Genomic DNA, 18,525 nt, shown 5'->3' with positions numbered 1-18,525 from the left:
CTACGTTAACTAATTTGCCCAAGGTTATATTATCTCATATTGCTTTATGTATATTTTTAAGCAGAAAAATATTTATCTGCCCTTTTTTTAAACCATATGACTATGGAGAATATCTTATGGTAATAAATGTAGAGCTACATTTTTTTTTTTTCATACTGGGGATTGAACCAGTGGCACCAACCACTGAACCACATCCCCAGCCCTTTTTATTTTTTATTTTTTGAGACAGAGTCTCACTGAGTTGCTTAGGGCCTCACTAAGTTGCTGAGACTGGCCTCGAACTTGCAACTCTCCTGCTTCAGTCTCCGGGGCCACTGTGATTACAGGTGTGTGCCACTGCTACATCATCATTTTAACTGTTAACATCTCATAAATATAAATCGATTCAATCAGTTTTCTGCCAGTGGATGTGTAGGGTGTTTACAGTGTTAGGTGATCCTAAATATGCTGTAGTGAAAATAATATGTGTAGCAGACATCTTCCACTATGTGCATGGTACAGTTAGTAAAGTGACTAGTAATACTTAAATTGCCCCAATTTCTTTCTTTCTCTTTTTTCTTGTATTGCTCAAGTTGCAAATTTTGAAATTGCAACATACAAATTAAAAACCTGTATATGTTATAAATTCTTCTTTTTACACAATTAATATTGCAAGAGTATTTCCAGTCTCATGTTTTATATAGAAAAATCTCAATATTTTAGTCATTTTTCTTACATGCATGGTTTATAATATAATGGGGGTATAGAGAGTCCTAGATTTCATACAACAACAACAAAAAAAATCACTTGCATTTGGAATTTATTATACTGAGAAAGTAATAATTGAGTATAGTTGTATTTGACTTTCAGGTAATATTTTTTTCACTGAGTCAGTGACTAATGCAATCTTAACCAGGAAGGAGCCAGAAAGCTCCTTATTTTCTTCATTTCCTCACTTGTCAGTGGCGGGAGTGGGTAATGAAGTACTTCCTAAGGCGACCCACCAGGGCATGGCCATTTTCTCTCTGTTAGCTTGAACTTGTCTGGCTCAAGCTCCCCTTGGGAAGAAGGGAATTAAGCTGGAACTTAATGATGTGGTTTTGTCCAAAGAAACTTTCCTAGTGGCGGAATCATGAGGAGGCGGCACACATTCCATGGGTCCCTTTGAGTTCCCCTTGGATTCCATACAACCTAGAGCCAGAGCCAAGACAGGGGAACAGGAAGTCCTGGGAACTTTTCACAGAAAGTCACTGTTCCCTGACTTTGCTGGTGCTACGATCAAGTCCGTGCCACCCTTTGACAGCTCTGCTGAGCTCTGCTCTGGGAAGCTAGTCCCCATGCACGAAGCCAGAGGGACCCGAGGGACCCTCTTTTACCTTCTATTCCTCATCCCTTTGCTGGACAGACAAATGCAGTCTCCTCAACAAGGGAGATAGCCAGTAAGCTGTTCATTAATTCAGTCAGCAGGCATTGAGCGCCAACTGGGTTTCACTTATTGTCCTTCCTGCTGAGCTTCAGCAGTGAACCTTTCCATGTGGTCCCTGCGTTCATAGCACTTAGGGCCTCGTGGTGGAGACCCAGGATAGAGAGGTAATGACTTAAAACTTAGCTTCAAGTCTGCGTACAGTAGCCAACCACATGGTGCCGTGAGCAGGTCTGACGGGCCCCACACAGGCAACTCCTCTCACCAGCACAGGGACAGCGTGGTCACACCGGGAGGCCACCCTAGGTCACACCAAGACAAGACCCTGTGTGCTCTGCCACGCTCAGAAAACTGCTGTGGGTGTGAGCCTGGCCACTGAGGATGGCCCCCAGCTGCCTGAGGTCCCGCGCCCTGTGGACCCGCTGTCCTGATGGCTCTGCAGCTGACCACTACCTTTGCTTTGGCCTCTTTAGGCACAGTTTGACATCGCGGTGGCCAGTGAGATCATGGCAGTGCTGGCCCTGACTGACAGCCTTAGGGACATGAAGGAGCGGCTGGGGAGGATGGTGGTGGCCAGTGACAAAAACGGGCAGCCTGTAACGGCAGACGACTTGGTGAGTATGACTCAGAGGCCCCAGAGAGCTCGCTGTCCGTCTGAAGAGTGAGGGTTGTCCCTCGTGTCATCAGCGTGTGATGGGGTGCAGAAGCTCTCCGGTTACTGGCCTCCCGGCTTCACAGTGCTCTCCTGAGCATTTGTCCGTGACTGTGCCTGGCTATGACCAAAACACAAGTTTATTTCACAAAGTTCTTTTGCTGTTTTTACATATCTTGATCCCTGCTTCTGCTTGGGTTAGAGTGAGCTCATTCCCCAGCAGTTGGGGGCTTTTTAGAAATGTGCAAAATGTACCTGCATATTTAAATCAGGGGCAAATCCCCTTTCCAAGGCATAGGAGCAGGGTGTTCTGCAGCGGGAAGGTAAAGTTATGATCAGCTCACTTTCAGCACCAGCCTGCTCCCCCGCTTATGAATGCCGTGCCTTGGGTTTGGGCTTCACGTTGTACACGCACATCTCAGCTCTCTGTCTGACTCTTCTGACCCTCTGATAAGTAGAGTGACGTTTTCTGTAAAGTTCTCATGGCACCCCACTGACTTTCTTGGTGCTTGTTCCAGTTTGCCACCCCAATCTCCTCCTCTCCTTTTCTCACTGCTGACGTGAACCCCAGCAGAGCCCAAGCTATTTCATTTGCCTGCAGGGTGTAGGGATGTCACAGCCCTATCCAACATCATTCCCGTCCAGTGAGACGTCCCCACAGATGGAGTCACAGACGAGGGTGGAATTCAAAATGCAGACTGACTCTTGAACAGCAGTTGTGAAAGGTGCCAGGCAAAGTAATGTTTTATTTATTAATTTCAAGGGTGTAATTTGAATCCTTTGCCAAGGTGTTTTGATGACTTTTTGGCTACTTTTGAAGAAACAATCGGAGTGACTTATCTCCTAGGTTGTCGGATAGATCAGACGTGTTTATGTCAGCAGCCCCACGGAGTTCGTAGTAGAAAGCTTACAGAGAAACCCAAATTCAGGGTGCTGAAAAAGTTCTGTTTTTTAAAAAATTACCAAATTCTGACCATTTTTAACCAGTTTCTGTATAAATACATTTCTCCCTATCTTTTTAATCTTGGGTAGTAATAAATATGTCAGCAGTCATTTGAAGCTTAATCCTCAAATAGTGCTTCTTTATTTTCAAGAGTGTTAAAATATCTCAGACTTAGAGCAAATACAAAATCTAATCTTTTACATTTCTTTTGTGTATCTTGTTTGCAAAAAGTACCTAATTTCTTCAAATTGTGCTTCATCCAGTTGGAACAATTGATCGTTAGTCATAGAAAACCGAGGGTGTTTGGGGCTGGGACTGGGGCTGGGGCTCAGTGGTAGAGCACTAGCCTAGCACATGGGAGGCACTGGGTTCAATTCTCAGCACTACATATAAATAAATTTTAAAAAATAAATAAAGGTCATTGACAACTAAAAAAAATATTAAAAAAGAAAACTGAGGGTGGGAGTCAGGAGCTACTGAAGTTTCTTCCAGATCTTTGATTCTGAGATGCCCTGGAAGAGTATGTCCAGGCTGTCCCCACCATAGACACAGGATGCAAAAGGCCAGGAGGAGGCTCAGCCTCTTTCCTCCCTTCATCTCTTCATTGGCATTGAGAGGCCTGGTGAAGACAAGCCAGGATGGTGAACACACACAGGCATGCTGCTGCTCTTCCGGTGTCTTTGAGCCCCTGCCATCCCTCACAGAGTGCCACCTTCTTGTGTTCATAATAATAGTGACCTTTCTTGTGATGTGTATTTTCAGGGTGAGGTAGAAAATGGATTGGTTTCTTATAAATCTTAAATGAGTATTATGAAAAGAGAAACTGATCACATGAGAGAAACAGTGTCTTTGGTGACAGGAGCAGAGGGCGGAAATTCTGCCCTTCGCAGTGGTGCGGATTCTCTAGATTCTGGCACCTCTGCGTCACGTCAGGGGACGTGGTGAAAAGGTGCTGTGTGTTCTGAAGCACTGTGCCCCTCTTTTTTTCTTCAGAGCTACCCTGCCAGGCCTCTCCTCATGCAGTTGCCTCACCCAGTAACTGCTGACGGAGTGTTAAAAACAGCAAGGTGCTGCACAGGGTCTTCAGCAAGGAGAGAGGGATTTTTCTGGAAAAAGAAGTAAATGGCGGCATCTCATTTAAAATAAAATTGTACACCGGTGACATTCTTGGGCATTTTTCTCACTAACTCTCAGGCTTCACCCTTGATCTGCTTCCTTCCTTCTAGATGGACATAATACCTTTATTTTACTTATTTGTTTTTATGTGGTGCTGAGGATCAAACCCAGTGCCTCACACATGCCAGGCAAGTGCTGTACCACTGAGCCCCGACCCCAGCCCCTCCTTCTGAAGGGGCCTGGGAGGGAACTGGAGAGCCAGCCTCCCATTACATAAGGTGGCATAGCTTCACTCTAGAGAGTGGGCACACCCCCCTGGAGCCTTTCAGATGTGAGCCAGGAGCCTTCCAGGTGCAGCACTGAGTGCCTTCTCCTGGGGTCAGGCCTAGAGGGTGCCACCCAGCCAGGGCCCTTAGCCAGTTCCCTTGACCTCTTCTGTACCCATTCCAGAATAGCCTTGCTTCAGTTCTCACTTCTTCAGGCAATAGTAAAGCCTTTGGTAATGAAAATATAATATGCCTAAATTGCCAGAAAACACTTGGAGGTAGATTGAGAGATCTTTTGCACGGGGAGCCTCTCAAATGCCATCAAGGAGTGTTTGGGAAGAGCAAGGACTCCTGTGTCCCCACACTCTGTGTCTCGGGTTGGCTACCGCCATTCTTGGCTCTGGTTGGGGAGAAGTGGACAGAAGCTGCAGTGACCTGTCCCCCACAACCCAGGGGTGAGGGCAGCCTCAGAATGCTCACCCGGCTGGGGAGAAACAGCCAAGAGACTGAACATTGCCTGATGGTCTTCTTTCAGTAATCTGAATGCTTTTCTCTGTCCTGTAGGGGGTGACAGGTGCTTTGACAGTGTTGATGAAAGATGCAATAAAACCGAATCTGATGCAGACACTTGAAGTAAGTGATTTTCTTTCATGGTAACCGTTTACAGCGTTCACCTTAATCGGACTGCCTGTATGTCACTGTGGAACATGAGCCACCATGAGCCCGGCAAGGAACACCAAAGAACTTCTTGGTCACTTGAAAAAAAAAGATAAAAGTGAATCTATAGATTCTTAGATGTGATTCAAATCTTGGCTTAATGGATCAGAGTAGAAACTTAGAAAGTTGATATCTCTTATTTTTCAGTAGGTTGTACAGCTGCATTTACATGATGTTTTCTGTTTTACATTTTTTTTCTTCCTTAATTTAATCCTTCATAATCACTGGGTTTGGGATTTTGTGGTTTGTTTGCTTATTTTTTTCTCAAAGAACAGCAAATGCTGAGAAGTGTTTTCTAGGAGAGTGTACTGTACTCCACTTTTATGAGATACGGCTTTTGTACTCTTGTACAAAAACTTTGAACTGAATTTTTTGTCCTGTCTTCACCAAACTGAATTTTTTTCATCATGAGAACATCTATTGGAATCTAGTTTTCTAGTCACTAGTCAGACTCATTGGGTTTAGCAGTTGTCAAGTTCCTTCTAGCTAGTTCCTAGCTAATTAGACCCCAGGATTTGAACCCAAACAAGGAGGTGGCACACAGGTCAGGTTGAGCAGAAGAGGCGTGCAAGGATGGGGTCGGGTGGGGACCTTGGGGTACAGGTAAGTGTTTTCACAGACAGCTCTCTAGGGCAGAAATTCCCTCCTTTGTGTCATTTGCCAGTCACCATGGTGTAAAAATTTCCACCGTGGCGATCTCTGGCTCCCTGCAAGTGTTGCTAGGCTTGGAGTTGGGAGAAAATTTGCCTCATCAGTGGTGCAAGTGGGGTATTTGTTTTCAAGCCGCAGTGGAAAAGGGAGGTGGAGGTGAGCAGAGGGCAAGAATGTTGGGGGTCACGGTGGAAACCCATCCATTCATTCATCTGGTATGAAGCTGGGTTCGAATGGATGCTCTGCCATTTGCAGCTATGACCTGGGCAAGTTATTTAGTATCTCAATCTGTTTTCTTCCGCGAAAGATGGTGGTGGTAGGAACAACTAAACGGTTATTGGGAAGACATGTGGAAGAGCGCTGGGGATCCAGGCTGACCCTCAGCACAGAGGAGCCTCCTTGGGCAGGAACGAGCTTCACAGTCTGAAGGGCTTGGCCCGAGAGAGCTTAGATCCAGTTATGAACATGTATGGCAGCAGTGGTGCAACCATTCAGAGCAAGGAGGTGCCAAGGAGGCTGTGGCTCAGAGGGCAGATGCACCTTTTCCGCCCCGGATGAAGGAGTATGATCTGAAGGTACTGAGTCCTCTCCCCTCTGAGCCTGAATCCTCCCTCCCTCTCTACCAATCATCCCATCAGCGGGCAGTCATGCTCTGGAGTGGGCTGTGTTAAAACCCAGCAAAACCTTCCCAGAGCCTCCTGCAACCCTGTGTCCTCATCCAGCTAAGGGGGCGGAGGACGGGGCAGTCATGTGTTTCTTACATCAGAGAGACTCCTATCTGTTATGCGAGCTTTCACCTTCTCTCACCTCAGCTTCCACGCTCCTCGTGACATTGGTCAAGGTCACCTCTCCCTCCTTCTGACCAAATCTTCCGATCTGTCATTTTCCTAACTGTCCCTCAGCAGGGTTGGCACAGCTGGCCATATCTTCCTTCTGAAGCACTCAGTTCTCTGGCTCTTGGGGCCTCCCACAGGCTTCTCTTCTATCTCCTCTCTGCTCCTCTGCCCCTTCCTGAGCTTTCGAGGACCTGACTCTTGTTGTGAATCTGCTGAACCTGGAATTTCAGACCTGCAGGGATAGCTACAAAGAGCTACTTGGGTGGGAAAAATACCTTTCAAACTTAAGTAGAAAATAGGACCTTTGATTCCCAGTGTTTTAGTCAGCTTTGCATCACTAGGTACGAAGGACCTGACAGGAACAGCTCAGGGGAGGAAAGTTTATTTTGGCTCACAGTTTGAGAGGTTCGGTCTGTGGTCAAGTCGCTCCTTTGCTTTGGGCCTGAAGTGATGCAGATCACAGCAGAAGGGCGTGATGGAAGGAAGCAGCTCAGGACAGAAGAGAGACCAGGAAGTGTTGGGGGCTGTGCCACGTTGACAGCACCAGAACGGCGCCTGATCACATCGGCAGTGAGGAGGTTAATTGACATAAGCACACTCAGGTGATTTATCGTCCATGCACACAGTGTGCGCATGTGTTCTCAAGCACTCATAATTGTGCCTGTTCGGACATCTAGCGTCTTGCTAATCTTTGCATAAGAGGCGTGGCCCTGCTCTCCACCTCCTGGAGGTGATATAAGCGTAGGCAGAGCGAGACAACACACAGCAGCTAGCAGAAGAAGTGGCAAGCAGAAAGAAAAGACAGCGGAGCAGCAGCTAGTAGAAAGCAGAACAGCAGCTAGCAGAAAGCGGCGGAAGGCAGATCGCAGAGCGGAGAACTGAGATGCATCACTAAAGCACCTTAGGTAGACACACCCTTAGTTCACAGGATGCAGGACGCACCAGTAAGCAGCAGACCTTAAGTAAGGCGTAGCAAGTCTCTCTTCCTCTAAGCTCTAAGCAAAGCCTGTCCTTCTCTCAAAGTCTCTCTCTTAAGCAAACTCTCTTTCTCTCTGATAAACAAAGTCTCTCTCTCCTCTCAAAGCAAGTAAGCCTCATTTCCTCTATCCTCTATAAACAAGCAAGCAAGGAAGCAGCCCAGAGATAGAAGTGGCTCAGTTTCCACTCCACCACCCATAAGACCTGTGCAAATTGTTGCTGCAGGCGGTGACAAATATCCGCGGATTTGATACCGCAAAGAGCCAGCGACAAGGAAGGAGAGAGAGAAAGACAGACACGGGACAAAATACAAACCCCCATAGCAGAACCTCAGTGACCTGCTTCCTCCAGCTACACTCTACCTGCCCACAGTTACCACCCAGTTAATATATGTCAGTGGATTAATCCATCCATCAGGTTAGAGTGCTCATAATCCAATCATTTCATCTCTGAAACTTCTTGCATTGTCTCACCCATCAGCTTTAGGGAGATACCTCATATCTATACCATAATATTCCACCCTGACCCTGCAGAGCTCATCCCCATCTCACAGTGCAAAATACATTTAGTCCATTTCCAAGAGTCCTCGTCGTCTTAAGAGTTCTGGCATTACCCACAAGTTCAAATCCAAACTCTCTTCTGAGACTCAAGGCAAACTCTTGGTTGCTTTCCCCTATAAAGATCAAAAGCAAGTTACATGTAGCCAACATGTAATGGCACAGAGTAAACATCTGTATTCCACAAGGGAGAAATAGGGGCATAGAAGAAAGGATAGCGGCATAGAAAGAAAGGGACCAAAGCTAGAACAAAATCCAGGCAGGCAGACAAGTCCTGTAGCCCAGTCCAGCATCTGGGGCACTGGGCATGATGTGGAGGACATATGTAGCTCCATTTCTGTGACTTTACTAGTGACAGCCCACATGGCTTCTCTCTTGGCCTGTTGCTGCTTGATTTCTGCGACCTTCCTCAGCAGAGGTCCCTTGATACTGGCATCTCTTAATCCTGGGGGTCTCCACTGCAGCTTTGTCTTCTCACATCTCTGTGCATCGCCCTCTCAGGGGCTGCCTGCAGGGATTCCAAGCCTGCCACACTTTGGTCTCCTGGGCCTTCCTTTGTGATCTTGGTGGAAGCCTCCCTGACCCCCTAACTCCACCATCCTGCATTCCTGCAGACCCAGCACCTCCAGTGCTCAGGACAATCTCCAGTGCTCAGTTTGGAAAACACTTGATTGTTAGTCTCATAGCAATTTGTCAAGGGCCACCTCTCCACAGGTTAGGAGCTAAGTCGTTCTCAGTCCTGGCTGCACCTCAGAAAACTTCCAAAAGGTTTAAGGATACTGATTAATGCCAGGATCCACCCCAGACCAAGTGGACCAGAAGTCTGTGGAGTAAGACCTAGGTATCCAGATGAGCCTCATGGAGGGAGCCAGGCCGAAAACCCTTTGGAAGATTTAACAAAATTTCCCGTGAGTTAACCATATGCAGTTTTGACAAAAATACCCACAAGCTCAAATGCAGTATTCAGTATAGCAGCCAATCGGACTGCACGGGATTATTCCAATCTGAATTAAAATCTTACAAAAGTAACAATTCCATCATTTTAGCCACATTTCTATTTGTGCATTCACTTATTTAGAGAAATATTTGCCAGCTCCATTTTAAGTGCTCAGTAGCCACATGTGGCTAGTGGCTATAGTATTTGGTGTGTGCAGAATAGACTTTCCAGCACTGAAGAATGTTCCTTTGGATGGTGTTCTATGAGAGCTCTGGTAAGCAACCAACTAACCGAAGTGTCAATCTCATGAATGTTTGGAAAGTCTGTCATGGAGATGGTTCATAATTTCATCATCATGAAAAACTAAGATAGCTCCACCATTACTTTTCAAAGTGTTCTGCATAGAAAACAAAATACCAAATTCAAGGTATTTTTATCCCTTTGAATTAGGCATAGATTGTTTTAGTCCCTGAATTAAACTCAGAGTACTATATTTTATGGCTACGCCCATCATTGAATGGTATGTATCCCTGGGTGCGAATGTCTAACAATGCTGTTTTAATAATTTTTCCATTCAGACTCCACACTGGGAGTTTCAGAACCAGAGCTCTCTCTTGATTAGTTGCTCATCTCCTGTGTGGCCTTGGAGAATTTCCTTAGCCTCTCTGGGCCTTCAGTTTCTCACCTAAAGAAGAGGTTAGCCTCTTCTTGCTTGTATTCACACATTATCTGATTCTGTGGTTTCTAACTAGAACTACATTCATGTATACAAAACTAGCACATGTTTTTGCAAAGTGGAGAATACAAGGGTGGTTCTCAGGGGCTGGAGGGTGAGGAGTGGGAAGATCTTGGCCATACTGCAAAGTTCCAGTCAGAAAGAAGAATAAGTTCTCAAAATCGGCACAGCGAGGTGACCGTAGTTCATAGCAATGTATTATATTTTTCAAAATTGTCCAAAGAATAGATTTTCTATGTGCTCACTACCAAAAATAAAATAAATATGTGAGGTGACCGATGTGTGTATAGCTTCATGGAATCTGTATGTGCTCCCTATTGGTCACAATGAGCGACTCCTGAGACGATCAACATGTAAAGCTAGAAGGCTGGTTAGGCTCACAGTTTTAGAGGTTTCAGTCCATGGCATCCGTTTGCCTGTGCTTTTTTGGGGGCCTATGGAGAGATAGCACCCCATGGGGGAGAGCAGGGCAGAGCAGAGCTCAGAGAGAAAGAGGCCAGGATGCCACAGTTCCCTCAAGGAGACTCCAGCAGGACTTAAAACTCCCAGCAGGCCCTCCACCTCCCGAGAGTGCCAAGTCCAACACCAAGCCTTTAACCCCCCGGCCTTTGGAGGACTTTCTGAAGCCAAACTGCAGCCTTCTTCTCCTATGTATATCACCCAAAATACCATGTTGTGTCCCCATAAAGACGTAAAATTGCTGTCAATTAAAAATAAAACTTTTAAATAAAAAATGCCTTTGCAATTTTGTAGGTTAGTTATGTCACTTAGAAAATAAGAAAGATTTGACAGGATAAGAGTCCTTTTCTTTTGCATTGAATCTGGTTGGAGTGGTCATCCCAAGGAAAGTGACGTTTGTGCTGATTCAGTCATACACTGTCACCTGTGTCCCCTGGAGGCCAAGGGCCCAGTGCTTCTCAGACAGATGGCTGTGGAGAGGTTGCAGTCGTAGAGCGAGGCCAGCTGCCCATCCAGGGATGGAGCCTGTGACCTTGTCCTTGTTAAACTCAGCCAATTCCATAGGCTGACCTTAGGCAGCCATGTGTTCAGATCAGCAAAGATTCGAGGTGATGGGGACTTTGGGGTCTTTATAAAAATGTTTTCTTCAGAGCACTTAAAAGTCTCAACTAGCTGGGCCCAGCCACTCAGGAGGCTGAGGTACAAGGATCCCAGAGCAACACAGGCAGTTTAGTGAGACCCTGTCTCAAAAAGGGCTGGGGAGGTAGCTCAGTGGTTGAGGACCATTGGGTTCAGTCCCCAGTACCACAAAAGAAAAGAAAAGGGGGGAAAAAAGGTTTATCTGGAAAGAAGTGAGAAATTATGGACTGTTAGAAAGGTGGAGATATAGGCAGGGAGCGAGGGAGCGCACATACGCATCCAGAGACCTCTGCACCTGGGCTTTCCAGTCCTGGCTTTCTTTGGCATACGCTGCTGTGAGCTTCTTGGGGCCCTGTCTCATTGTCCCTCCTGGGGACTTTCAGGAGGAAAAATAAATACAGAAACAGGGAATCACTTCGTGGCTTTGAGAAACTCTTTTATTCTCAGAGATGATTTGTCTCACTGACCTTCTTCCTGCTTTTGTTCAGTGCCCTCATCTTTGAACTGTGTTCCGCCAACAGCCCGTCATGGTTCATGGGAATTTTCCATGGCTCCCAGCCCCCCAGCCCCCTGCTTCGCTCCCTGCCTTCCCCCGTGTCAGAGAGGGGCAGCCTGTATTTTCACAGGTGGAGTGAAGCCTTCACAGGGCACAGACCACGATGGCCTTGGCTGGGCTCAGAATAAGACCTGAACACTTTAATGCGTAATGATAAATCTTTTTAGATAAGTCCATTTTTATTAATAGCAAAGAAAATCATTTAAAATGAATATATTGACAGATTTTGTTTAAAGAATTAAAATCTAGGGCTGGGGTTATAGTTCAGTGGTGGAGCGCTTACCTAGCACATGGGAGGCACTGGGTTCCAGCCACAGCACCACATAAAAATAAATAAATAAAGGTATTGTGTCCATCTGCAACAAAAATATTTTTCAAAAAGAATTGAAGTCTAAAATTTTTTGGTGAAACCCTTATCTTTTTTACTCTGACATTTTACTATGAGTGAGATTTTTCTTTACTTTTGTTATCTTAGTAGTTACCACAATTCAAACATAGAGCATTAAACAATGAGAAAGGTTTAAACAGAACCTTTAAAAAATTAGAAAGCAGCGACTAGGGATATAGCTCAGTGGTAGATTGCTTGTCTTGCAAGCACAAGGCTCTGGGTTCAATCCCCAGCACGGAAAAAAAAAAAAAAAATCAGAAAACAACTTTATTATGAAAATAAAAACAGCCTAAACTTAATCTTTATGTAGGCAGCGTGTTGTGATTCCCACAATTAATTATATTGATTTTCTAATGCTTACTTTGGATTTATCTTGGGTTGACTAATTTCTTAACTGGAAAAATAATTTTAAAAGCCTTTTAGCTCATCAGAGTCTAATTCTATTCTTTTAAAAAATATGATGTAGAGCAGTATGAAATAAGGTAAATAGTTTATTTCCTGGTCACTGGGACAGCTAACAGTAGCTTGTTGAAATTATAGTAGGAAATAGCTGTATTATAGCTTTCTGCCCCTGGTTCAGCATTAAATGTAGAGTAACTCCGTTCTAGAATACATTAGAAATTTGGTCTTTTGAGTGAATCAGGGTGTTTTAACTCATTGTTGAAAGCTTTGTGCAATTTGAAGATGCAGTATAAATAAAAGCAGCATGACTTGAGTCATTAAAACACCTAACAGTCAGTCCCACCCCAGATCGATCTGTTCCCATTCTTCCATTTGTCTCCTGGGGTCCTAACTTGTTCTCCTCCGGCAGGGCACGCCCGTGTTTGTGCACGCTGGCCCCTTTGCTAACATTGCCCACGGCAACTCTTCGGTCCTCGCTGACAAAATTGCCCTGAAACTGGTTGGCGAAGAAGGATTTGTAGGTAAGTCGTTTCTTTTGGACTTTGTGGTTGTAACATGTCGATAAGCTGTAGAAGATAATGACTGGGATAGCACACTGATGTGAAATCTGTCCTTTAGACCCACTTTCTTAGTGGTCTCGTGTTGGGAAAGCCCGCAGGTCTGGCCTACACTAGCAAAATTACGTCCTGGGTGGACTGTGGTTCTGAGGTCACCTAAGCGTTTGAACATTAACGCTCGTCAATTGAGTGACCTTGGGCACATTTTAACACTGAGCCCGAGTTTCCTCTTCTGTGAAATGGTGCTAACAGTATTCCATCAAATTCATAGGATCAGATGGATGATTAAATAGCCTCATTAGTTTCCATCATAACCTGATAAAGTTTTTGATAGTGACTTCATGAGATTATTTAGTCATCCAACAAATGTTTGGGAGACCCTACCAGATACAAAGCCTGCTGCTCAGAGCTGGGACCCAGTGGTGAGCAAAGCGGACCCAGTGGTGAGCAAAGCAGACCCAGCCCCTGCCTGGTGGAGGGTACTGTCTCACAGAGGAAGTCACATTAATGATGAACCATTGTCAGTAGTAATGGTGTGACAAAGAAATTGAAATCACTTTACTTTCCCTAGAATCCCCATGTGTTTTTGTGACCTAACAGCAGAGAGATGCCCAACCAGTAGCCTTGATGCAGGAGGCTGCAGACATTTTGCCTACAAGGGACACCTGCTGTAGAGTTTGCCCAGCCAGTGCCAGCCCTGGTCTCAGCGGTGATAGTAAGGCTGTTAGAAAACCAGACAAACAAGGATTCTTGGACGAGGACCTTAATTTGACATATGAGAAGTTGATTGACAGATTTTCACATGCCAGGCAGTAAGTCTCCTTCACCACGAACATGTCCTTGATAGAGTACAGCAGTTGCTTCATTCACACTTAACCATCAGTCTTGTCTCGAACTTAGAAGAGAGGTATCTTACTGAAAAAAAACTCTACTGGACGAGGAACCTAATTTTGTACTTTTATGCTTCAACATCCCTAAGTTCATTCAGGGTCGAGACTTGTCTTAAGAATTCTTTATAGATAAGAAGTCAAGATGGAGTGAGATTTATGTAAGTCCATTCCTCAAAGGTCTGTGTAATACAATAATCATGCTGCTTCGGGACCAAATCCACTGCTAGAGTAGCTAGCTGTGCTGTCTAAATGGATTTGCTCAATTGATCGCGCATAATTGTAGAACTAATGGACCAAGAGGCTGGGGAAGAGCAGCTCTGAATAGCTGGGCATTAAGGGAAGCGGTGGTTCTGCTGCATCAACTGCAAATCAAAGAGCTTGTAGTAGCAAGCAGTCTGTGTACTGACAGTCTGCCTCCGCCCCCCCAGCGCGCACCGTGCCAATCACGTATTTATAGAATATGTATCATCATGGCAAAGTATCTTTAAAGGTGCCTGAGGATGTATACAGAGCATGCTAGCTCTTTGTGTGACCTTGGCAAGCCATCGATTCTGGGTACGTTTCTTTCAGAGATTCTCATCTGCAAAATGAGAAGTGGGACTAGAAGAGGAGGTGATATGTGTGGGCGGCCAAGGACAGAGTTAAAAGTCACAGGTGTGGTGGTGCTTGCCCGTAATCCCAGCAATCCAGGAGGCTGAGAGGCAGGAGGACTGCAAGATCAAGGCCAGCCTCAGCAGTTTAGTGAGACCCTGTCAAAAAGTTTAAAAATAAATAAATAAAATGGACTGGGGACATAACTCAGTGATAAAGCCCTCCTGTTTTCAATCCCCACTACCAAAAAAATGGTATGGGATCAAAGCCCCCACACCCAGTATGACTTTTTTTGGGGGGTGGTAGTACCAGATATTGAACTCAGGGGCACTGGGGCACTCAACCACTGAGTCACATCCCCAGCCCTATTTTGTATTTTGTTTAAAGACAGAGTCTCACTGAATTGCTTAGCACCTCACTTTTGCTGAGACTGGCTTTGAACTTGTGAATCTCCTGCCTCAGCCTCCCAAGCTGCTGCGATTACAGCCACCACGCCCAGCTCTAGTGTGGCTCTTGAGGCAACTAATTTTGCTTCTCTAGGCTCAGTTTCCTCTTATGACAAGAAGAGATCACTTATGTTACAGTATTTTAGTAAGTAATATCCAGTGAGAAAGTGATTTGTCAAACAGGAAGCTGTAAATGTCAGCATCGATGCTAGTTATTTCCCTGATCCCTTTTAGTGTAAGAGGCTATAAGTAGGAGAGATTTCAGCGCCAACCAACTGATCCAAGGACTTAGAGTTTTAGGTTAGTTTTAGGTTAGAGTTTAGTTTTAGGTTAGAGTTTTAGGTTAGTTTTAGGACTTAGAGTTAGAGTACCTGGCTCAACAACTTTCAAGTCTTGTAAACTTAGACAAGTTCACCTTCCATGCCCTGGTTTCCTTACCTGTGCAATGGGGCTTTTGGGAAGATTTGCCTCTTAGGTTTAAAAGGAGGGTTAAATGAGACCAGGCGTGCATACCTAGTCTCGGCACAGCACCCCATCATGCTTGGCTACTCCTCACAATAACTTTCTCCCATTTTAACTTAGTCAGAGAGGACGATGTTTTTGGTACTTGGGATTGAACTCAGGGACACTTGACCACTGAGCCACATCCCCAGCCCTATTTTGTATTTTACTAGAGACAGAGTCTCACTGAGTTGCTTAGCACCTCTCCACTGCTGAGGCTGACTTTGAACCCGAGATCCTCCTGCCTCAGCCTCCGGAGCTGCTGGGATTACAAACGTGTCACAGCGCCTGGCCTAATTTTATTTTTATTTGTAAATTATACACCACATAAATTTACCTTATCACTGACCATTTTTAAATGCACAAGTTCATCAGCAAAGTACATTGACATTATTGAACAGCCAAATCTCCAAAACTCTTTTCCTTTCACAAAACCTGCATCCTGTGCCTATTAAGCATTCCCATCCCAGCTTCCCAGCTTCCCAGCTTCCCAAGCTTCCCGAGCTTCCCGAGCTTCCCGAGCTTCCCGAGCTTCCCAACCTTCCTCCTCTCAGCTCCCGGCATCCAGCATTCTGCCCACTGTCTCTGTGGATGTGACTCCTCTGGGTGTTCCATGTATGTGAAATCAGGCATTTTTTGTCCTTCTGTGACTGGCTTGCTTACTTAGCAGAATGTCCCCAAGGTTCATCCGGGTTGTAGCATGCATCAGAATTTCCTTTTTAGGGTAGGAAAAAAAATCCACTTAATTATTTACCACCCTTTATCTACCCACTCATCCATCGACGGACATTTGAAAATGTTGCTTCCACCTCTTGGCTCCTATGAATACTGTTGCTACGCACACACATGGGTGTATTAGTAGCTCTTTTATGCCACTTCTAATGTCTAAAAAGCATAGTCTATTATGTGTAAATATGTGATTTATATAAACGCGTTCAGACCACAGGACTCTAGCCCTGCAGTGCTAAGTTCTCACAAAGGAGTACATGGATGCTGCTTTCCATTGGCACATCAGCCCCAAAGCCTGTGTGTTGGACAGGGGGAACAGGGTGTGGTCAGCAGGCCAGTCTGCCTGCTTGGGCCTGCCGTGAAGTGGGCTGGTTGTTCTTCCCTGCTTGGGTGAAATGTGTGGTAGTTCCTTCTCACTCCCTGGTACTATTTGATCCCTCTAAAATTTTTTTGAATTCCTTTTCTCACTTTTAGCCACAAGAATAGTGCCATTTTAATAAAAAATGTGTGTCCAGTCTTACATAAAAACCAAAACCTCCAAATTTCTTTCAGATTTAACTCTTTTCCTCCTCCGTATTGTTCTTCCTCTGACAGCAGGAAGGGAAGGTGGTGACTTCTGTCACCCGTGTCTTCTCTCAGGCTGCCCTGGCCCCTGCAGGTTGAAGTTCTGGCATTGGTGGTACCTACCCAACCTACTTACTGAGGCCCCCACACTCTGGCCAGTGTCACCTTTAGACAATTGTTCCGCTGCTTCTACTCCTGGTCTCCGGGCGCTGCAGACCTTTGACTGCTGCCAGGAGATTTGTCTTCTGAAGCCACCCTCACCTCTTGGAGGAAAGGGGGAAGCAGCCCCCTTCCTCTGGGTGGTGGGAAGGGGGTTGCATTTGGTGCATTATATGATTTTCTTTGAAGATATTCTTTTCCGGGTTCTAACCTTGTCAACCCTTTTGAAATCTTGAGGTTGCTATTGGGCTGAAGGATGCAAAATCTATTTTCAGACAGGTGCTTTGCAAATTCTACTAGATCAGCTAGCATTATCCTTTGGCACGTGAGCATTTGACATCACTTTGGCATCTGGAATAAAATCAAGACCAATAGAGGCCCATTTTAACATGCTTTACAGAAATTAAATGCAGTAGGCATAAAGTTTATCAGAAGTCTCACGAGGAATTTATATCCTTTAAAAACTGTTGTTTATTGGAGATTGTCTTTATGGCCTCATCATAGGGAAGATCTCTTAAGAAAAAGATTGATAATTTGAATGCCAATAAAAAATACTCTGCATGGCGAAAGACACAGGGTGAAGAGGCAGGCGACAGATTGGGAGGAAACATTTGCAGAGATAATAGACATGATCAGTGTTCGGTATCGTATAGGGCTGGGCAGGTGGCTCAGTGGTAACTAACAGAAAAATGGATGAAGCATTTGGAAAGTCCCCTCTGGCAGAATTTTTGTGTAAAACTGAAAATGAACAAATGACTCAACGATTTCATTTCTATGTAGGAAAGAAAGTAACTGAAAACATATTTTAGTCCTCTGAAATGTTTCAGTATACATTTGCCAAGCTTCCGCTATAGGTCAAGCATTAGAAGTAGGAGCTGAGAATCAGAGGTATAAGATGTGTCTCTGCCAGTAAATGACAGTGAGGTGCAAAGGACAGACTATTGCCAGCACCTCGGCACTGGTGCCATGCGCCGAGGAGCCCAAGTCCTGTGTGGATGAATGAAGGACCTCGGGAGGGGACGCGCCTCCTGGCTCGGGTTCTCTCCATATTTCTGCTTTTGCTGAGTCACGAATCTTCAGTCTGATTTTTAGTTCTATCCCGACACATACAAGGATGAAATTATTTTGTCTACTCTGAATAATCATTCTAAGGTAATGGAATCAATAGTCCATTTAGACTTACGAGTGGCCCCTATTTAATTAACGGCAGGAATGTGTCAGACCGGACCAAAGTGCTTCACAAGAATGAATTTTTAGAAAAGAGCTGTGGTCACCATAATGGCTATTTGGGAGTCACCAGAGCTCGCAGGTGTCCACTCAACCTTCCTCCCCTGCTAAAAATGCAGACCTTTCTGTGTCATCAAGCCCTAAGGGTGTGTTATTTTTTCAAAGAACAAGAAAAAGAAAGATGACATTGAGTTTTTGGATTTTTAAACTTATTTCATATTTAAACTGTGTGAATTTCAAACAACACATGAACCGTGTGTGTGTGTTTCAGTGCTGGGGATGGAACTCAGAGTCTCGCCCATGGTAGGCAAGTGCTCTGCCACTGAGCTACACCCCAGCCCCTTGAACCCCAGATTTTTAAAATTCATTTTCTACCCTTCGTTGGTTTGGATTCCAGTTTTCAGACAGAAACCTTACCTTTGCTGGGGAGTATACACGCATAGGTCCTCATAGCCAGGGGTCCCGAGTGAGAGTCACAGCCACAAGGAATCTGTGGATAGACTCGGGGAGTCCACAGCCCCTCCCATTATTAAATACCGGCTTGCCCACGTGCCTTACTGTTTGAAACGAAAGAAAGGCTCCACGATTCTCATTAGATTCCCCGAGGGCACAGTGACTCAGGAAGG

At 45.2% G+C, this 18,525-nt stretch overlaps 1 protein-coding gene across 2 annotated transcripts in view; it reads left to right on the top strand.

Moving 5' to 3' along the window:
* MTHFD1L (methylenetetrahydrofolate dehydrogenase (NADP+ dependent) 1 like) overlaps positions 1 to 18,525 on the top strand; it is a 197,848-nt gene that overhangs the window by 67,843 nt on the left and 111,480 nt on the right. For both annotated transcript variants that reach the window (XM_079146632.1, XM_079146633.1), the window contains exons 18-20: positions 1,876 to 2,016; positions 4,944 to 5,012; positions 12,645 to 12,756. In XM_079146632.1, the coding sequence (XP_079002758.1) occupies positions 1,876 to 2,016; positions 4,944 to 5,012; positions 12,645 to 12,756 (322 nt within the window). The remainder of the gene's footprint in view (positions 1 to 1,875; positions 2,017 to 4,943; positions 5,013 to 12,644; positions 12,757 to 18,525) is intronic.

Source organism: Sciurus vulgaris, assembly GCF_902686455.1.
Source record: "Sciurus vulgaris genome assembly, chromosome: 7".
Lineage (NCBI taxonomy): Eukaryota > Metazoa > Chordata > Mammalia > Rodentia > Sciuridae > Sciurus > Sciurus vulgaris.
Note: the sequence above shows the minus strand (reverse complement) of the source record. Positions and strands in the feature narration are given on the sequence as shown.